The sequence below is a fragment of the Hypanus sabinus genome, chromosome 9, assembly GCF_030144855.1.
Source record: "Hypanus sabinus isolate sHypSab1 chromosome 9, sHypSab1.hap1, whole genome shotgun sequence".
NCBI classification, from domain to species: Eukaryota; Metazoa; Chordata; class Chondrichthyes; order Myliobatiformes; family Dasyatidae; genus Hypanus; species Hypanus sabinus.
Window position 1 is genome coordinate 26,467,548 of NC_082714.1, and position 22,577 is coordinate 26,490,124.

Here is a 22,577-nt window from a genome sequence, read left to right on the forward strand (position 1 = left end):
ACCTCCAGATGCTGCTTATTTGGGGGTTTGAATGTTCTCCCAATTGCAGTGTGCTCTGATCGTTCTTCCATACGTGCTGACATGTTAATCGGCTACTATAAATTGTGCTCTGGTGTAGATAAATGCAAAGGAATCAACGCATAATTGATGGGAATAAGATTACTTGCAAGAGGGGGGAAATAGCAGGAGTTACCAACCTGGGGTCTATGAACCCCTCCGTTAATGGTAGGGGCCCATGGTGTAATAAAAGGTTGTGAACCCCTGGGTGGGATTGCTGTGGTGGGGTCCAGCATTCACCCTATGGGCTGAATGGTTCCTTCCTGTGGCAAAGGTTAGCTCCTGGTCTGTAAGATTCAGCTATGCCAGAGAAAATCTTGTCCTAAAACTAATGAACAGACTTTCCATTTTAAAAAAAATTGTCACTCTGTGCTATGCAACACAGGTTGGTAACAATTTTGTCAGAATTTATTAATTATCTTGGCCAAGTAATTTTATTTTAGAATTAAACATACTAAGCTTTTAGAAAATGCTCATCAATGCCAGTAGCAAGTCTAATCTTGTAAACTCTGTATAATTATTGATAGAAATGTCCATTCTATACCCAGCTGATGTTTGTCCTATCACTAATTTGACAGTGAAGTTTGGCTCCTGGTTATCCTGACTTGTATCAAAATCTGTTAGCAGTAAATTGGTTATCTGCTAACCAAAAAGTCAGCATTTTGTATAATGTCATATACCTTGTATCCATTTATAGAAGCTTTGAACAGTCAGCCAGAGAAGATTCATTTAGAAACCTACTGTGTAACAGGTAAAAGAAGTTTTATTTTAATATTTATTTGCATTAAGGATGGGGGAATTAGAATTTGACTGTTCTTATGTGGATTCCTTTTAAACAAAATTGCCAAAAGATTTTTTTTTTACATTTTCTACATTTTAATGTCAACAAAAACCCACTGACTTGTGCAAAAAGTTACTCTGCCTCCCCAATGTTAATCAAACTGCATTGTCATGTTTTGAAACCTGTTTAGGCTCTGCAGGATCACTGAATTCCATTACTAGCTCTTGCTTACTGCATCTCAACTGTTTCAATTACTGTTGAGTTACGAATCTATTTATTCTGGAGCAGAGATACAATTTTTCTTTTGTCTGCCACATGCTAGTTCTTGGTCAATTAGGCCCTTCAGGAATAATTGAGTCTCATCTGCTATTTCATCATAGCTGATCCATTTCCCTCTAAACCCTTCTCCAGCCTTCTCCCCATAACCTTTTACACCCTGACTAATCAAGAACATATCAATCTCCACCTTAAATGCGCCCAGTGACCTGGCCTCCACAGCCACCTGTGGCAACTAATAATGGCAGTTTGCAACCAGTGGGACCTAGGAATGTGTAACTTGTCAGCTCTACATTTGTACAGTGATTATAATTTAGGGTATTTGCATTAGTTGTGAAGTTCATTCATAATGCATGAAAATTACATTGTATGCAAATTGTTTCAATTTCTGATTCCTGTACCTCACTTCTAAACTAACTGAAGAGCAAGTGACAATGGCTTAAAAGAACCTTGAAACATTTTCTTTTGTAGAGCTTAATGATGTAATGAAGCAAAATTCTCACTGGCCTGTGATATATGGAATAGGTGAGTATTTTGTTGCATTTTTCTTTTGTACCATGATTTCATGTTTACTATTTGAAGTATCCAAATCACTCCTGCAGCTGGATGTTTCCAGGTGTAGGAGAAGGAATCACTCAGTATTATTTTTGTCAATCCACTGGACCAGCTAATTTCTGCTGGGAAATGGGCCTGAGTCACAGAAGCCTTTACCCAAGTGAATGTTCTCTCGACTCCACCCCGAGTATTGCCATGTTGTTTGTTCATAGCAGGCAGAACCTGTTTTGTATTTGAATAAGTATAATCAAATATTGATTTGGAAATGTTCCAGGTTGATCATCTTTTATTCCTATAATACAGAATACAAACCACAATTTTGAGAACATTCACATGGCTGGACAGCCTCGTTAAAGGGAAGTACAATGGATTCTGGTTATTTGGGACACATTGGGATGAGGACATTTTGGCCCAATTAAGTGGCTGCTCCAATTAGTCAGCTTGATGAAAATAGTTAAAAAGGTATTTTTTAAAAAAAGACAAAGAACCATTTAACTGAGTAACAGTTGTGCATTTAAATGAATTACAGTATAAATTAGAACACTACCAAAACTACAGTGCTATAAAACTATTAGTTCCTGATGTTTTTCAACAGCTGAGTTCACTGAATGCTGACGTGTTCTTTTGACTGTAAATGAACAAAATCAGTACAGATAGAGGATTGCCTTCAAACAGTACTCTTGACGATTGCATTTTCCAAATCTTCATTTTAATAACATACAAGATGATTGTCATTTTCTTAGTTCTTTGTAGTTTCTAACTTGAAGTAGAGAAATCATTTCATGTTCACTTCCAGCCATTTCTGGCACCTGCGTACCTGAAACTGCAGAGAGCAAAACTGTTCGGAATTGTCTTTTTATTACTTACAATCCATTACACACACTCACACACCTCTCTCTACCTTCCCTCTACGTATGATGTAGTGTCTAACAGCTAATAACATGCATGTGACTGTTAGAAAATCATTTGTCTGAATTAAGCAATGGCCCAATTAACTGGAATTCACTATTTGATCTATTGTTTTTTCACTTGATCAACAAAGCAATTGGTGAAAATCTAACTTGGGAAGTAATTCATGGTGCAATGAGTTATTTATATTGTTGGTTCCACTAACATCATACGAGTATGTAAAGTGACTGATTATTGGCTCTTTAGATTAGGGGAAGATGGAAAACACAAGTTTTTAAAGTATCCATTCAGAATATATATCAGTATGAAATGCTGTCTAAATTACCTAGGCTACTTAAATTAATGAATTATTTAAAATGTTACTATATATTTAACTATTCATCAGCTATAAATGTGAAAACTGGTGATATCTTTCAAGCAACCTTCCCAGAGAAGGGTCCAGATGAGGATATTCGTTCTGCTCGGATTTTTCTGGCAGGTCCGGTAAGCTTCAAATTTGCCTCAAAAGCTGTTGTTTTCATGCAACTTTAAGCCAGAGAGATAATGTGGCAATGTAGGAATGACCTTGTTTGTTTTCTTGCAGATGATGTCAATTTATGATTCAAAAGTGGAAGAGTTGCAGATTGAACCATATGAGTGGAAGCCATTTCCACGTGCTACATTCTGGTTGCAGCAGCCCGATGATGTGATATTAAAGGTAATGTAAATTACTCATCAGAAACTAGTAAATCGTATCAATTCAAGTATTTCTTTTTATCTCTAATCACTTAATTTTGAATATTTCTTTAAGTCTTTTTCAACATCTCCTCTGGTTGAACCACCACACTTTGTAAAGCACTGGAAGAATGCTGTAAAATTTCTAAGTGCTGTTCCAGAAGAAGCACCATTTCCCAGCAGCAAGCCCAGGAACTACAAAAAAAACGCAGATGGTGGTTGGCAGAGGCTCCATGATGCCAGCTGAAGTTGGTACTCTTTATCCCTAAATGTTTTGATCGTTTGATCCTTTCTAATCATTAAAAGTGTTGAACATGAAGGCTTGACAATTCAAACGGTTATTTCCATTCAATTAACTTGTTAGACTGTAGTAGTTTTGTCAATGACAATATGGCAAAACACTCTGCTGTAGTTCTTTGGAAGAGGGTCCATGTGAAAATTCTACAATCATTTTATTGATACCATCTATAATAAGTTTGATTTTTGTAAAGTATAGCCTTTCGAATTATTCCTGAACTCTTAACTTCCCCCGCACCCCATCAGTCTCCTTAAACAGCTGAATTATTTGTACCTTTCCAGAGAATACTGTGGTTACAGAAACTTTCACATTCAACGTGCAGAGGGACAGAATAGCAGATATCAATACCTTTAAAACCATATACACTGGATTTTTCCCTAAATGAACCTCAATTTCATTCAAATAATTTAATTGATTTTTGTGAACTAAAAATCCAAACACCAATATTTGCTTGAAGCTTAAATTACATTCAAGCATAGGCTTTATTTTTAAATTAAGATGTACAGAGAATGTACAGTTAAAGGACAAAATCACCCATGTGCAAAATTAACAGCAATAGTTTTAATTTTAAAAGTAATTACAGTTTAACCTATTCATAGGGAAATTAGCATACTTCATTCTACAGCAATGTAGGAAGGAAAGTATCAGTTTCTTAGCAATTTACAGAAAACCGAACAATTGCACTTAAGATTCACCCCACTTCCCTGCCTCCACTAGAGTTAAAATCAAACTTCCAATGGGGAAACATGAAATTCCTAGTCATGTCACAGTCATGTGCAAATCCTAATTAAAGGCATTTAACAGTAGTGTCATACTGTATTATATGGCACAGTTCACTTAAAGAATCCATTTTTCCCAATTTGAGGTCTTACTGCTAAAAAAAAGTATTTTTAGTTGTTTTATCTAAGACTTTCTTTCTCCACATCTTCATCAGCTTCTGTTGGTACAGAGCTTGGATGAACCACTGGTATGTTGATACCATTTGTATCAGTCTTTTCTGGGTCACAGTCTGAAGGAAGTTCCAAGTTATCATTCATCGGAGGAGAACATTCAGAGGCTTTGTGAACATCATTTTCAAAGTCAAGTCTGGTTTCTTCATCTTTGACTTTGGATTCCTCCACTTCCTCTGTGTGACTCACTGAAGAAGTTTCACTGATCATATCTGAAGCAGAAGTCTTGGATGACCTTCTAAACATTTTCTGGCCTGAAGGCACAAGTTGCATAATGTGACTGTCATTGATACTAGTAACTTAATCAGTTTAAAGATTGAATAGGTTCTGACTAATAAGACAATACATCAACTTTTGAGCAATTGCAGTTCCTTCACCCCCCATTTCTAGATTTTTGTTCTATGTTGGTTTCATTGTTCCATTGATTTTACTTTAAAAAATAACTTTCAAAATCACACTTATTAATTTTGAAATTAAATATAAACAAATGTTATTTAAACTAATTATTGATCCGTAGAGCTAACAAACTCAAGAATATGAAAACCAAAAACACACCTGGTAATTTATGTTTAGTACGAACTACTGTGGGTGTTGCAGGTGGGGTTTCTTGAGAAGTCTGGGCTTTTGTTGCAAGCACGTTCTCTGTGGATTCCAGTAAACCTGCAAAACCAAGATAAAATGAAAAACAGGGAAAATGTTGACATTATTATAAACCTTAAACTCAATGTTAACATACAAGTTCAAAGATAACTTTCTAGCTAGATTATTAAAAATTGGATATCCATTTATTGAGGTCAAATGCACCTATCAGCAGTGGCTGACACTCCCAAAAAATTGGTGATGCTTCAGAAAGGAAAATTAACTAAAATGTTAAAAAGAGCAGAAATGGTAAAACCTGAGGTTCAGGGTAGAATAAGAGGTGCTTACATGTAACATGGAAAATTAACAAACACACTGATTTTGCAACATTTCAATCAAAACAGTACTCATGCTCAACCAAAAGCAAGAATGTTTTCTAGTATTTAAATAAAGATATGCTAAAATAAGTTTTTTTAGTAACTGATGCATATTCAGCAATATATATTTGTACTCATTTAACATGTTTTGATCTGTATTGAGGATTCTGTCCTGTTATTAAAATAAAGTGCCATCTTGTACCGATGGAAAAAATGCTCTATGCTGTATTTGCCTCATGCTGAAGTAATTATCAATAATGCTTAAAGATGGATGGCATCAATTTGCTAAGTGGAGATCCCCTAAACCAGACAGATTGCAAAATGGTGGAACTGATGGTTGGATTGCACTTTGTATCTTAAACTGGTACAGTTGGTGAAAACTTGTACTGTACATACACAAGTTCAACTTCAGGAACATCACCTGATTAATTTTCCATTTCCCTTCCAAATGTAACAAGAAACCAAATGCAGGGGAGGAGAAAAATCAGCCAGAGCCCCTACAATCAATTCTCTTGGTTAACTCTGGAATAGAATGTCCTTATTTGATGGTGAGGGCGACACCCACCAAGCCAATACTATAAAACACAGGCAAAATGGAATCCATTATCTCCCAAGCACATGACCGCCACCATTTAGATTGACGAGGACATCACATCTGCAAGTTACACTCTACCACACTATCTGTACTTGGAAATATAACCATTATCTTCACCCAGTCAAAATCCCTGAAACTTCAGGGATTCTGATAATTATCAAATTTTATTATATGGATAGAATTAAAATTATATTGAATCAGAACCATTGTTAAAGTATTTAATTCATTGAAAGTTTTGAATGAATTATGAAACCTAGAGTATAATTAAGAAAAAGCATTAACACAACTGCTATCTCACCTCCTGCAAGATTAAATGATCTTCCTTTAATTGAGCTCTGTATTGGAGACAGCCAATTCAGCACTGAGCCAACTACAGGAATCTGTCGCAGAACTCCCTTCAAAAAGGTAGAAAATGACAATAAATAAGCAAATATAAAGTTATATTCTTGCCTTTATTTAAAATTGGCCTGTGCTATTAAACTTGAAGCTGATGGATGATACTGTTATCACCAGCTTCAAGGTGTAAATTAATTTGCAATTATTAAGTCTCTAGGTATGTTTGAAATGTCAGTTCACATTAAAATCAAATTACTGGTATTAAAACAAAACATTTTACATTAAAATAAAAAACCATACTCATTCTTCTCAGACTGACATTTATGAGAATTTGCCTGTAGAATTACTTTTGCTCCCCAAGGGCAAATATTCTAACAAAATTCAGCTGAAATAATTTCAAATAACAATTATTTTTAATAACATCCTTCAAAGCTCACTGAATGTCAATTCCTACTGTGGATATGCCTAGCAGTTCTCGAACATTTTCCCACATTCCAAAACAGCATAAAATGCATTGGTTAACATTAAGACATAACATGATATCAAGACAACAACCTCTGCCTCAAAGTTAGCAGAACAAATGAGCTGACTTAAGGAAGCAGGATGGAGTACACAGCTCAATCTCTAATTGTTCTAAGGTGTATATAGTTGTGAGCTTCATGTTCCTAGTTGTAAATATCTCCAATTTGTTCTGGCTCAGTCAGCCATGTAGGTGCTATGGCTAAAAAAGCACACTGCTACTTCCAGTCCACAGAAGGCTAAGGAAATTTGGCCTGTTAATAATGACCTCCCTAATATTTTAAAGATGCATCAAAGAAAGCATTCTTTCTGGATGCATCACAGCTTGGCATGGCAACTACTCTGCCCAAGATCATGAGAACTTGCAAAAAGTTGTGAACACAGACAAGTCCAACAAAAAAAAACTCCCCTCCACTGACTCTTGTCTACACTTCCTGCAGCCTTGGAAAATCAGCCAACATAATCAAAGACTCCTCACATCCTGGTTGTTCTCTTCTCCCATCTTCCATAGGGCAGTAGATTCAAAAGCTTGAGAACAGAAACCAGCAGAGTCAAGGACAGCTTTTCTTTTTGTTATAAAACTCATATGATAAAGTTCTGTCATTCTACTTTGTCATTTTTGCTATTTTTTTTACATGCACAAACTTTGTTACAGAAGTTGAGGATAATGAGTACTGTTACAAAGGATGAACAACTCTGATGGGCAGAAGGGTGTAGGGTTGCCCATGTCCCCTCCCCTGGGAGAATTACAAACCGTTACTGTTGCCAGGCTGCTAATGAAAGAGAAAGAGATGCACCAAAAACATGCTTGGCCTGGAACATTTGCTTCAGATAAGGGAGAGATAACACAGGGAGGAAGAGACCATCCATATTATGACTTCCGTAAAACTTACAGCTCCGGAGAGGGTTGTTTACTTGGTACTATTCTGTTGATTAAAATTCCTCAGTGGACCGCCGGAGTGGGCTGGTTTGATGGACTAAGCCATTCAAAACTGATTGACACCTGAGACCCTGTGAGTAGGGATAAAAGTGAGGTCTGGGGAGACACCCCTCAGACACACCAGTGAGCACTGCTTAAGTGTTGGAACCCACGAGAAAGTGTGGGGGCATCGGAGACCGAATGAAGGATCGGTCAATTTTAACTCACAGTGTTTATAGCGAGGTCGGTGGGGGCTTGTGTGTGTGTCCACCCTTGCCTGGGTGACGAGTCCACCATAGAAGAACGGTCTAGCTAAAGGACAGAGGGGTCATACATGAATGGCCACAACACATTGATGGATCAGGATCGTAAAGGAAGGTTTGACTGACTATAGCTGTCACTTTTTGCTCGGTCTCTCTCTCTCTCTCTCTCCCTCCAATGGTTACAACAAAAGAATCAACAACTACCTCAGCCTACTTGAACTGAACTTTATACTTTCCCATGATAATTCATTATCCCCTAGACAACGACAGAGTTTGTTTATTATTGATCATTATTATACCCACACTTTTAGGTTTAGTATTGCTAACGTGTATTATCTGTATATTTGCATTGGTGATATTGATTTGTATATTTTACTAATAAACACCGTTTTGAAAATAGTACCAGACTCCAACGGATACTTCTATCTTTGCTGGTAAGACCCCGGTTACGGGGTACGAAACAGTACTAGTTTGGACCAGTGAAAATAAACTCTAGTGACATCAGAATTACGTTGTCTGCTCTTCTGGCACTGGAAGAGAGCAGCAATAATTTGCACAATTCTTATTTTCAAATTTGAAGAGAGCCAAGAAGCATGATTGGAAAGACTGTCAAAACTCAGGTTTGAATTGTAATGTTCTACTTCTACACATAGCTCTAGCACTACATCAATTAATATAACTAGGCTGTGATTTTTTAAAAGATATAACTTGAAGATTTTTAATGAAATGATACAAATATCAACATTTCATATACATTCTACTCATTAAAGGTGCAATCCACATTGTTACCAATTATGTTTAGAACCAAAAAAAAAATGCAGGAAACACGCAGCAGTTTAGGAAGTATCCATGGAGAAAGATATCACAATAATACTCTCCTTCCTTATAAATGGTGCCTAATCTACTATTTTGTGCAATATTTGCTTTAATTTCAGAATACCAGCATGTGGATAATTTTGCTTTTGCATTCAAAAAAATAAAATCCAGTATACTGAAACATTAGCTGAAGTATTTGTACCTACTTCTTCAAGGAGTTTATCCTCACTGGCCTTTTGGAGCTGTTGCTCTGCTTCAACAATTCCTTTTCGGACTATCTCAGTCATGTTCTCCAATAACTTCAAAACAAATACAGAGTTTAGATAATATCGTTGGTGCCTGAACTGAACATTAAAAGTCCAAATATTTCTTTAATTATGCCACATTTTACCAGAGACTTGAATTTGTGTGTCTCTGCACAACCCATAGACTAATGCAACTAAACAAGGAAAAAACTCATGGTCCATCCTGTTCAAAAAGTGAAAAATAAGAAAAAAAAATCTTTAAAAAGCCAACATTTAAATTTCTGATCATTTTTCACTGTTAAGACTACTTTGCAGAAATAAAGCACATGAAAGCTTTAATTTCCCAGTTACACTGTTACTTCCCTCTAGGCAGCACTTCATTCATTTATCATCACCCTCAATTGTCACTGGCTTTATCTCATTTCACACTCTGAGTGCAATGTTGGTCACCAAGAGTTACTAATCAATGTGCTGCAGTGCTAAAGAACTGGTTGTTTGTTCTTCATGGATGACAACTTAGCAGTCTTCCAGGAAGGAAGACATTGCATTGACAGGGATAATGGGAAACTGCTAATGCCACTGACTGAAATTGATCTAATACCAAAATTCAACAATTCCTCATTAATTGTACCCCAGAGTGTGTGCTGTGTGTGTGTGCGCGCGTGCACGTATTATATAAATATAAAAATGCACTGAGTTACAACAGTGGGGGACAATGGAATAACCATTTAAGATAGATAAGCAGAAAAAAAATTCTCCCAGAGTGTGGCAATTCCCTCCAACACTCCAAAAGATGGAGGAAGTAGTCAATGTTTAAAGTACTTAGCTTGAGGCATGCCATCTGCTCTAAGGAATCCCTGATACAAATCCAATGCAAAAGTGTTTAGACAGGTATAGTTTGATGATAAGTAGAAAAGGTGGAGGAGCTGGGTAATTTCTCAAGGTTCTAATTCAGATGTGTGTAATTACTTAAGAAAGAAATCAGGAGGGCTAAAAGAAGACATGAGGTGGCTTTGGCAGTCAGGGTGAAGGATAATCCTAAGAGCTTCTAAAGGTATGTTAAGAGCAAAAGGATAGTAAGGGATAAAATTGGTCCTCTTGAAGATCAGAATGGTCGACTACGTATGGAATCAAAAGAAATGGGAGAGATATTAAATGGTTTTTTTGCATCTGTATTTACTAAGGAGACTGGAATGGAGTCTATGGAAACAAGGCAAACAAGTAGGGAGGTCACGGAACTTATACAGATTAAAGAGGAGGAGGTGCTTGCTGTCTTGAGGCAAATCAGAGTAGATAAATCCCTAGGACCTGACAGGGTATTCCCTCAGACCTTGAAGGAGACTAGTGTTGAAATTGCAGGGACCCTGGCAGAAATAATTAAAATGTCGATATTCTCCGGTCAGGTGCCGGAGGATTGGAGGATAGCTCATGTCGTTCCGTCGTTTAAAAAAGGCTCAAGAAGTAAGCCGGGAAATTATAGGCCGGTAAGTTTGACATCGGTAGTAGGTAAATTACTGGAAGGAATACTAAGAGATAGGATCTACAAGTATTTGGATAGACAGGGACTTATTAGAAAAAGTCAGCATGGCTTTGTGTGTGGTAGGTCACATTTAACCAATCTATTACAGTTTTTCGAGGAAGTTAGCAGGAAAGTGGATGAAGGGAAGGCAGTGGATGTTGTATACATGGGCTTCAGTAAGGCCTTTGACAAGGTCCCTCCCGCGTAGGAGGTTAGTTAGGAAGATTCAATCGCTAGGTATACATGGAGAGGTAGTAAATTGGATTAGACATTGGCTCAATGGAAGAAACCAGAGAGTGGTAGTGGAGGATTGCTACTCTGAGTGGAGGTCTGTGACAAGTGGTGTGCTACAGGGATCAGTGCTGGGCCCATTGTTGTTCGTCATCTATATCAATGATCTGGATGATAATGTGGTAAATTGGATCAGCAAATTTGATGATGATACAAAGATTGGAGGTGTAGTGGACAGTAAGGAAGGTTTTCAAAACTTGCAGAGGGATTTGGACCAGTTGGAAGAATGGGCTGAAAAATGGCAGATGGAGTTTAATGCGGACAAGTATGAGGTATTGCACTTCGGAAGGTAAAACATACAAGGTGAATGGTAGGACACTGAGGAGTGCAGTAGAGCAGAGGGATCTGGGAGTATAGGTACATAATTCCCTAAAAGTGGCTTCACAAGTAGATAGGGTTGTAAAGAAAGCTTTTGGTACATTGGCCTTTATAAATCAAAGTATTGAGTATAAGAGTTGGAATGTAATGGTGAGGTTGTATAAGACATTGGTGAGACTGAATTTGGAGTATTGTGTGCAATTTTGGTCACCTAATTACAGGAAGGATATTAAGAAGGTTGAAAGAGTGCAAAGAAGGTTTACAAGGAAGTTGCTGGGACTTGAGAAACTGAGTTACAGAGAAAGGTTGAATAGGTTAGGACTTTATTCCCTGGAGCGTAGGAGAATGAGGGGTGATTTGATAGAGGTGTATAAAATTATGATGGGTATAGATAGAGTGAAAGCAAGCAGAATTTTTCCACTGAAGCCAGGGGAGAAAAAAAAAGGTCATGGGTTAAGGGTGAAGGGGGGAAAGTTCAAAGGAAACATGGGGGGGGGGGCTTCTTCACGCAGAGAGTGGTGGGAGTGTGGAATGAGCTGCCAGATGAAGTGGTGAATGCAGGCTCACTCTTGACATTAAGAAAAACTCGGACAGGTATATGGATGAGAGGGGTTCGGAGGGATATGGCCCGGGTGCAGGTCAGCGGGACTAGGCAGAAAAATGGTTCGGCACAGCCAAGAAGGGCCAAAAGGCCTGTTTCTGTGCTGCAATGTTCCATGGTTCTACTATTTCTAAGTGCAATTGATGTTTCAAGTTGTGCATACTTCAGACTTTAATAACAATTACAAATGAAAGGAACTTCATTGCAACTCACTGTGCCGTAAGAGCTCACTGTAATTGTAGCTAATACCAGGAAGGAATCTGGACAGGAGAAGGAATTCGATCTGGACTGAGGCTCATAATCCCTGAGCAGACTGACCCACAAGACTTGTTGGATGGGAATTAGGAAGGGTGGTGTCTCACCTTTATAACATCATTTCTGGTTTTACACACTTCTGCTGCACTGGAGTTACATCAAGAATTCCTCAGAACAGATGGCAAGCCTAAAGGAAAGACTGTTAATGGCTGAATGGGACAGAAGCAAGCTTCTGTACTCCTAAGATGACAAGTACTGAGTGGCAACTTGAATGTTGTGCACTGCACCTTCTGGATAATACAGTACAACTTCTTGAAGAACAATGCTGTTGATTTTAAATGCATTTTGAACAATTATAAAGAATGTTATAGCTACCAATACATAATTAAGTTTTGAAAAGGTAATTTTTTTTACTATCTGAGAGGGAAGACTTAGATCGACCTTGGAGTGGGGTAAAAGGTTGTCACAATCTTCTGGGCCAAAAGGCCTGTTCTCTATTGTGCTGTACCGCTCTATATCAAACAAATTAAATTGGCTGACAATGGACAACTGAAACTGCTGTACAGACCTTTGAACTTTCCTCTATTTCTTTCCCTGTTGTGGCAATGGTCTCCACAAGTTCTGGCACATCTAAATTATCAGTTACCATACCAATATAAATGGCATTCTTCTCCCCTCCAAACTCAGGCCCTGCAAATTCAAAATATCAAAGTGAATATTAACTGTTGTATATGGGATAAGAAATTAGCCAAAATTGTAATTATAATAACCCTCAAATAAGTACATTTCCACTTTTAGTATTAAGTACAACATTTCTTTTCTACAAATCTATGCAAATATTATAAAATGTCTTCATTTCCATTTTAATACATCAAATCAAACACTTTTCTTCTGGTCAGTTTTGTACAACCATAAAGTGAGTGCCTGAATGACAAGCAAGTGCACAGGAGTTTTGTTACAAGGATATAACATACAAAGCTTTTATCCTTGTTCCATCCCATACTGTCACTTATCATCTCAACTAACTTGCAATAAAGCACTCACTGCTTCATACAGAACTGTATCCAGGTCAGATGTACTGGATTCAACCCTGAAAAGCTTAGGTTAGAAGAAACAAACTTCTAAATCGGAAACACTGCCTGCAAGCCAAAATAATTACTTGCTGCGATTTTAACCAATGATATGACACCAATGAGTTCTGATGAAGGGTTTTGGATCTAAAACTAACTGCTTTTCTATCTGCTGGGGTTGCCTGACCTGTTGAGGTTTACAGCAATTTTTTAAAAATTCAGACTACAAAAAAATCTGCAGAAGTAAGTTTCTTCCTCAAAGCTTATTAACTTTTAAAGGAAATTAGAACAGAAATCCTGCTAACTAGGATTTCACCCAATGCCCTTATACTGTAGAATAATCTCACCCTCTATTTCTTCTCCTTTACAATGTTTTGCTCTCCTATGTACTCTTCCCATATCAGAAATGGATAAATCTTTTTTTTAAATTGCTCACATGTTCTGAGTTTTGAGACTGTTTAATACCCATCCCTAACAGTTCTGGACAAAGTGACTTATGAAGTCATTTTGAAGTACTGTGCTCTAAACCACCCATTAGGAGGTCTGGGTCCACATGTAGTTAGATGTTTATGAACTAGATGGGTTTTAAAACAGTAGTTTCAGGGTCACTATTACTGATCCCAATTTAAATTCGCCACCTGCCACAATGGGATTTGAATTAATGTTCCGTCCTGGTCTCTGGATATTAGGGCAGTTAAGTAACTATGCTGCACATTTTCTACCCAATTTGCTTTATACATTTACTCCTACAGATGGAAGAATATTCAAACCTGTTGAGAACAGCACATCAGAGTCAAGTTCCTTCAGTTTCTTTAGTAATCCTATGGCAATTTTTTCCATCTCCATTAAATGTTTCTCAGGGTCAGGGTCTTCATTGTTAATTTCATACCTGCAGGTAATTTTTCAGTATTATTATTTGAACTCTGTACAACTCATTGGTTGTCTGTTGACTAAGCTAGCATTTCACATTTGTGTTTAAGTTTTGGGAGGATTCAAAAGTAGTCCATTCCAATGGAGAGGACTACAATGGGAGAGAAGAATAGATATTATTGTTTTGAAATAGGGATTCCCAACCTGGGCTCCACAGACACCTTGCTTAATGGTACTGGTCCATGGCAGAAAAAAGATTTGGAACCCCTGTTTTGGTGCGAGAATTTCTCAAGTAAGTGGGAAAATATGCAAAAATAAACATGGTTAAGATATTTCAATATGAGAATTTATCAATTTATCAATCATCAATTCAATTTATCAATCATGGGAACTATAACTCAATGATACCAGACACCATATTTAAGCAGACCAGAGGAAGGACATATTTATTAATGAGGAAGCAAAAATATTTTCTAATACTCCAAGATTTTGGGACAATTTTGGACTTCAGACTGATCAGGAGTATTTTAGTTTATATTGATTTCATGGTCCAATTTATTAGATAATATTATTGGTTTGTAGAGTCTGGATTTAGAAGCACACAACATGGGTTTTTCTACATTCTTATTCTTGTCACTATAATTGACTACAATGCATATCTTGTAGGTATATCCAGGAAAAATATTTTTGATTAGACACATTTTGCAAGGCTTACCGTATAGCACCTAATCCAGGCCAACTCAGATCTTCAATGTATGAAAGGCCAGTTGTCCTGTAGACCTCCTGTTTAAATTCTTCTCGGAGTTGCAAGGTGCTAATAAGAATGGGAATTTTTGTTTTCAGATGTTCAGCCAATTGGTCCACATGTTCAGGCTTGGTGTTTAAAACTGGAAAAATAAGTGAATCTCTTTATAGAGTAAATGGCAAAAGAATACAAAATACCAAATAAATGTTCATTAAACATCACACAATACAGATTTTTTATAGATCTAAGATTAAATGAAGTAAATTCTTTCATAAACATGCAACATTTTTAAACAAAAGTCTATCAATTCATTGCGATAATTTAATTGAATATCTATCTGTATTCAAATACATTAAAATGTTCAAATAGCATTTTAACATGAAAGAATACAAGATAAACAAATTGATAAGGAGTATAAAATGAGTATAAAGACAAAATATTAATGAAATGAGACCAATACAGGTCTAAATTTATGCATACAGAAGAAAACTGGTGAATCCTTTTCATGAAAATGTGAAAGATTTCATCCTGTCTAATATTTCTATAGACCCCATTAATTGCAGCAGACCACTGGAATCAGCACCAGAAATTGCACTGTAAAATGGCTCAGGTAAAAAACTCTGATATACATTTAGTAGTTCAATACTGTGTACAGCTCTAGCTACAGATTGAGTGAAGTAGTGGTAGTGGGCTACTACCACAATTTTGTCCTGTCATCTAAAATTGAATTCAGACAAAGTTGTTACTTGGAAAGTTCCTTTTTTTAATTCTGTCTGGAATCCTTTACAACCAGAGGAAAGATAAATATCCAAAATCTCAGAGCAAAAGCCCAAAATTTATGTTAACTCAATATGACTAAAAGAATCTAAGAAAAAAAAGTTACACTAGATGCCAAACCTAAGATATTCTTCACTCACCTGCTGCTGTCATCAATGGACTAAATCGGATGCAGACTCCCTCATCTTCAAGTTCAACAACATTTATACCACTTGTTGGAACCAATTGCCCGAGCTGTTCTCCTAACTGTTAATGGAAATACAAAGTACCAAGTATATAAAAAAAAGTATTTACTATTAACTTATTTTGAATTTCTTAAGTTGTAATTGATCGAAAAAGATATTAAATTTTATGACAATCTGTGATAAGATGAATTCATTTAATAAAACACCAATTTTATATTAAATTCTTACCCAGCGATTCAGTGCATCCCCAATCTCACTTTCACAGTCTTTCATGGATTCTTGAGCTGCAGTGGTTTGATATTGAGCCCCATTTAGAACTGAAATAGTTCATAAAAAGATCAGAAGTTACAAAGAATTTCTGCAGGTGTGTTTGGATTTATTATTTTTCTCAAAATTCCCTGGAGTTCAAGAAGCTAATGGGGTTGGGGGAGGGCAGAAATACCAATAAAGGTATGTAAAATTATGAGTCATATTGACAGGAATCCATTTCCTTTTGCATAGCTGCCCAGTTAGAGGGCACGGACTTAGGGTAAGAGGTAGCAGGTTTACAAGAAATCCTAGGAAGAACTTTTCCCACCCAGAGGAACCTGGAATACAATTGCTGTATGGGTAGTGAAGATGAATGTTCCTAGTTGTGAAGGTATAGAAAACTATGAATCAAATACTGGTAAATACTTCAGTCCTGACAAAGGGTCTCGGCCTGAACCGTCAACTGTACTTCTTCCAATAGATACTAGCTGGCCTGCTGCATTTCACCAGCATTTTGTATGTGTTGCTTGAATTTCCAGCATCTGCAGATTTCCTTGTGTTTGAGTGACCTTATCAAACAGACAAGATCCTAAAAGGGCTTAACAGGGGTAAATGTCAATAAATTTTCACTATGTGGTACGTCTTGAACAAGGGGCAAGATAAGGTACTGGTCATTTAAAACTGAGATATCTAGGAATTTCTTCTTGCAGAGGATGGTGATCTCCAGAATTCTTTGCCTAGCAGGTGGTGTAAACTAGATCATTAGAAATACTTAAAGTGGAGTTGGACAAATATTTGATAGATTGAGAAGGAGAGAGGTATGAAGACTTAACACAGAAGAGGAGTTGAGACCAGCACAGAATAGCCACAATCACATTAAATGATGGGGTAGCTTGAGGGTGGCCTCTTCATGCTCTGATTTTCTTGTATTCTTGTGTCCTGAAGATCTGACAGAAGCTGAAACTTAATTATTTCTATCTACACTTGAATTAGTATTCAGTCTGGTACTATCACCCTACCAACCCAATGCTCACAGATCATCATTATCCAAGATTCTCATTTCTGAGACCATGCATGCAAACACATTTTTTCTTGGACTATCTGAATAGATAGTCACATTTACCCCAAAGCAGTACATTCCCTAAAAAATGCAGAGCTCTCAACAATCAGAACCTCACTCCCGCTCTTGTCACAGAATAGACAAATTTACCTATGTAAGCAATGGAGATCCAATGATATAATAATTAATCCTGTGGCAAGTGAAGAGGTACAGAGAGATTTAATACTTCACCCAGAAGACAGACATCCCTCACTACTACTAAATTATGTGCTGAAGTTCTAAAGAAAGGTTTTGAAACTTAATATAGAAATAAGTGAGTTAAACTGATTCATAAGTATTCCATTTTAAGCATGAAATACTACATTTTAGTGACTGATGGTAATAGAGATTTAATGAACTAAACAATAATTGCCAAACATGAATTGTGTCAAGACTTCTTACCAGATTTTGGCTGTTCTTGGACAAATCTGAAAACTACCACCGGAGAATTCAGTTCATCTTCAACCTTGTGATTAAAAAGAAAAGAAACATTAAGTCCCTCATCAATATTAAAAATAAATAATATTTGAATATTTGGTTTATGGACATGACTACTGGACTCAGTTTTAAAACCAAGATCAAATTTATCAATTAGTTGCAATGATCTTTATGGTAAAATCTAACCACTAATATTGAAAGAGAACCGGTACTTAAAATTGTTCTCACAGTCTGATTCTAAACACACTGAACTCTACTTTGATCACAATACAACAGGTGAACAGAGCCCATAAACCAATTTCTAACCATAAATGCTCTTAGATTCCAATTCAATCCTTATTTCAAACACAAAACTGCAAATGTGATCTAAAAGTAGTAATAAAAAGCCTTTGACATTTTCTAATTTTAGGAGTTATTTTCCTTAAGGTTAAAGGACTAAAAATATAAAGACTGATGCAGTGGGATCCACATAAACATGCTCCATCCTAGGAGTTTAAAAATATAAAAAATACTACAATCAATATTATTTTGTACTTCCTTATTACAGACATAACATCCATGCATGATCCCTAATATCCAAATGTTCTGCCATTTTACTGAACAGAATTAACCTTGCAGCATTAACTACATAACTGAATGGCAACAATAAGCACATTCAGAGTGTTCTTTCACTGAGCAAATGCAACACTTAGCAAGAAACTCACTTGTCATTGTAGGTTCATTGATAATAACCTAACACATGACTTTTGAAAGAACCACATTAAAAGCAACTTTCGGCCAGTCAAGGGAGTAATGTGGATGTCAGTTCTGGAATGGTGGTTAGGTCAATTCAGCATTGGAAAACAGACAAGTCAGAACATTAAAATGTTTTTTTTTAAAAAAACATCAACAAAAAGATAAAGACAATAATGCATAGCAAAACACTGGATTCCTCAATACATTAGGAAAGGGATTATGAAGTTAGATCTTTGATGCTGAGCCAAATTAGATTTCTTATACGGAAATTCAATGCTTTCAATTTTAAGAAGGTTAGCCAAAATGTGCTTCTCCCGACAGTTATCCAGCAGCCTTTGTTGGATGCTGCTATGAGGACCTCAGGTGAAGACAATATCAAACCGATGTTTCCAACAACTGATTATCCTGCTGGCACTCACCGTCATGGCTGACATGAAAGGCCAACTGAACGAAGTACTAATAGGTGAGCGGCATCCAGCAAGGAATTAACGTCTTCAGAAGAGAAGGGAACAGAAAGGAATTTGACAAGGAAAGAAAAATATATAGCAAGAATTAGGACTTGACTGTTGGATGGAAAGAGGAAACTATGAGGCAGTGAAAAATGTGTTGTTGATTATAAAAATTGTTTCACGAACATAAAATTAACTATATTAAAATAAAGTTCAAAGTAATTATTTTATCCTCGTCATAATTTTCACTTCCAAATTTCACCTTTGCTATTTTATTACCTATTTCAATTCCTTCTCTATTCACCCAATCAGGCTAAATCAGAAGATTACAAAACCTTAGTATTCTAAATAGCCCAGAAGCTTCATACAAATTATCAACAAAATCACTTATTTCCAACTCCCTACTTCAATCATTCTGATTATGTATGGATTTGATTCATCTATACCTTTTCTGTTTCTAGAAACAAGGTATTTAAAACAAAATAATCTTACTTTCACCTTGTATAAAGGCAAACCCTTGTCTCACACTTGCATCCAAGTTTTCCCAGTGAATATATTACAACCACATCCACATTTGGATCTCTCTATCTACCTCTATTCTTGTTTTTCTACTCACCCACCTGCCTGCATTAGACCAAGTACCAAAACTTTTCCTTGTAAGCTCCCACTCCAATTAATTTGTTCTCCATGCTTTCCCTTGCAAGCACACCAAAATATGTATTTTTCATCCATCCTTCAATAATTTCTGAGAGTCCACATTTATGAATGATCCTTTAGTCATCAGTCCTATTTTCCACCTGAGATGCAACTTTGCAAGTAGCTAATGCAGTTTCAAGCAGTGTCTGAATTTGAATTAGCTTTAAAACTTTAAAAGTCTACAATTTTTTTTTGTTTAAATAAACTTAAATAAATAGGCGATAATACATAAAATTCCAGCTTTGCTTATTGGGGCTACAGGAGGAACACCTGTTGTTCCTACACTACAACTGCCAAACCAAACAGAAGTATGGAAGACAAACATGAATATTAATATTTTAGTTCTTGTCAAAACTAACCTTGCCTTACTTTAGCTCTGTTCTTAGAACTCAATATGATTGGGGTTCAAGTTCAAGTGTCTATTATTACAATATATGCTTGATTATTTGTTTGGGAAATTAACAACAAATCTTGTCCAGTAATTTCCTTTTACCTACTGGAATAACGTTTTATTATCAACACAGTATCACTGCTGTCATGATCCCATTTAACATTAAAGTTACCAAATTACAAGGCTTTGCAGTATATTGTTTCAAGATGATAAATATTGGGATTGGGTGAACAACAACATATTTACCTAACTGATACTTAATAAAAAATAAGAATAAAGCCAAACATGAGCATCAGCAGCTTTAGAATCATCAACAGATGACACAGAAGTAAAATTGTGATGAACAAGCAACTTCAATTCTGAGAATAATTTCAGGATTCCTTAAGTTTCCCTGTCTTAACTGTAGCTATTCTTAATCGGGGTGGAATCTGAATCTACTGCTGCAAAGATCTGATGAATGGTGCAATAATACCTGTTTAAAACTTTGCCATCAGAAAAAACATCTATAAGTTTTGATTATAATATTAGCTTTTTGTGTAAAAAAGTATGCCTTAAAATCATTGTTTACATTAATTTTAAAAAGCTAAAAAGTGAGCAACCTTAATAAATTTCTGACAGGATATGAAACTTTATGCTTAAATATATGATAGGACTCTTAAGGCAAAGGATTAACACAGGCTTTAAATACATTTTGATCTTTTATCCATCCTGTCACTGTAGTTGTTTACATTATTGTATAAAGTATTTAACAGCATGCTTTCATTATGTTCTTTGATATGTCAAAGGCCTTTCATTGCCATGCAATTAGTAAACATTTTTTACCATTTTCTCTAACAAAATAAACATTTCATTACATGCATAACTTGCCATGCACATACAGCAACTTGTAAAAAGTCTGACTGACAGTGAGCATTCAAAGTACTATTAGTATACAAAAGAACAGCCAATAGGAATAATTTGCACATGATCCATTTACAATCCACAAAATTTTCCAATAGAATTTACAGAATATAAATTTCATATATGCTTGCAATGACAAACACTTGGAGCTAAATGCTTCAATGGGGGTATTTTTGTAGTACTGATAGAAGGCTATATAGCACAGATTACAAATAACCATTTGGTGTGATTGGATGAAGCACCATAATCAATCACCATTAAAACTGTGAAACAATTAATCTTATGAAACCTTAAAACAATTTTTCCCAAAACAGATTCATAGTTAACTTTAAATTTGGTTCATCTGCCTTCATTTTTCGATTAAGCTATTCAAACTAGGAAATTCTTCATCTAATCATCGAGACTATTTGAATTTAGGAAATATTTTTAGGGTAAACATTTTGAAAAGCTATCTGCAACAGCAGCTGGAGATATTCCTTTTGTTGGAAAACTTCAAATTTTTACTCCAATCAGCAGCCATTTTGAAAAGCAACCTACAGCAAAGTGACTTACGTTGCATGCAGCTCGCAACAAGTACAATGAACCAATCCCTGCCATCTACAGATAATTACAATTAAGGCATTTGTATTAATATTGTAGATAGTAATATTCTAAAAAGAAAAATAGCTGGTTAGAAAGTTGGAATTTGAATGGATCATGTCACTTTACATCTTTCAACAGCATATAATTAATAGTTCAAAAAGAATTAGATGTAAGTCAAAACAGTTTAGCTAGAGATATTTTAATCCCACCTACTATTGCCAAAATAATCTCCCCCAAGATATTCCCTACAGATTTTCCAGTAAATACCACTCCTTTGGGTTTGGTGATTATTTCCTGAAATGATTTAGTGAGACCAGCTTTATTACAAAACATTAAACATTATAACTAGAAGATAATTCACAGACTACTAGAATAATTACAACTGAATGCACAATCAATTGCCAAATAATCAGTTTTGGTACTTTAATCAAAATACGTATGCACCAAAATTCTAGATTTTCTTTTGATAAATCACTAATTCTCTTCACCAGGGACCGGCCGGCAGAGTGGGGGTGGACAGGGGCCAGCCTGTAGGGCAGGGCAGGCAGAGGTGCACCAAGAGAGATGGAATGAAAAGCCGTTTCCAATATACAAAAGAGAAAACTTTGAAAAATGAATAAATTAAGCAACAAGCAAAGGAGCAAATAGCACACCATGTTTTACCTTTAGTTTCTCCCACTAACTTCAAAACCTTGTTCAAATTGCATTGCCTACTTAAAGCTTAAGTCAACCTTCTGCAACCTCTTTTACCAATTTGACCTTGGGCTGAAACTCTACTCCTATATTCTTTCTATCACTTGCATGTATTATTCTTTGCAACTAACAATTCCTGATCCTGCCTCACCATGGCAGCTATGTATTTGTACTTCCTGTCATTAGCAGTTGTCCTCAAACTTCAACCCATTTACACCTAACTACTTAGGCAACTCTCTTCATCTATATTCTTGACAAGTAAGTTCTTAACCCACATCATCTCCTGCAACACTCCTAACTTGTCCATCTTGGACAATGTCTCCCATCCACTCCATAATGTACTGGTTAGTCACATTCAGCCAGAGACTCATTCCACCGAGATGCAACACTGAGCATCATAGGAAGTCATTCCTGCCTGTGGTCATCAAACTTTATAACTCCTCCCTCGGAGTGTCAGACACCCTGAGTCAATAAGCTGGTCCTGGACTTATTTCCGCTTGGCATAATTTACATATTATTTAATTA

The 22,577-nt window shown here is 36.2% G+C and overlaps 2 protein-coding genes across 8 annotated transcripts in view; one reads left to right on the forward strand and one right to left on the reverse strand.

Moving 5' to 3' along the window:
• The window catches only part of ntan1 (N-terminal asparagine amidase), a 29,923-nt gene extending 26,017 nt beyond the window's left edge, over positions 1-3,906 (forward strand). The window contains exons 6-10 of the mRNA XM_059979366.1: positions 755-808; positions 1,586-1,639; positions 2,964-3,061; positions 3,162-3,275; positions 3,369-3,906. Of these exons, the coding sequence (XP_059835349.1) occupies positions 755-808; positions 1,586-1,639; positions 2,964-3,061; positions 3,162-3,275; positions 3,369-3,539 (491 nt within the window). The 3' untranslated portion in view covers positions 3,540-3,906. The remainder of the gene's footprint in view (positions 1-754; positions 809-1,585; positions 1,640-2,963; positions 3,062-3,161; positions 3,276-3,368) is intronic.
• pdxdc1 (pyridoxal-dependent decarboxylase domain containing 1) overlaps positions 1,932-22,577 on the reverse strand; it is an 88,882-nt gene continuing 68,236 nt past the window's right edge. For 6 of the 7 annotated variants that reach the window (XM_059979358.1, XM_059979359.1, XM_059979355.1 and 3 more), the window contains 10 exons: positions 17,571-17,634; positions 16,049-16,137; positions 15,776-15,881; positions 14,829-15,000; positions 14,014-14,132; positions 12,742-12,863; positions 9,151-9,243; positions 6,390-6,486; positions 5,096-5,200; positions 4,130-4,794 (listed from right to left, as the gene is read on the reverse strand). In XM_059979358.1, the coding sequence (XP_059835341.1) occupies positions 4,490-4,794; positions 5,096-5,200; positions 6,390-6,486; positions 9,151-9,243; positions 12,742-12,863; positions 14,014-14,132; positions 14,829-15,000; positions 15,776-15,881; positions 16,049-16,137; positions 17,571-17,634 (1,272 nt within the window). In that variant the 3' untranslated portion in view covers positions 4,130-4,489. Of the gene's footprint in view, positions 2,493-4,129; positions 4,795-5,095; positions 5,201-6,389; positions 6,487-9,150; positions 9,244-12,741; positions 12,864-14,013; positions 14,133-14,828; positions 15,001-15,775; positions 15,882-16,048; positions 16,138-17,570; positions 17,635-22,577 lie in introns of those variants that run through there. The other variant, XM_059979360.1, reaches the window with a different exon arrangement.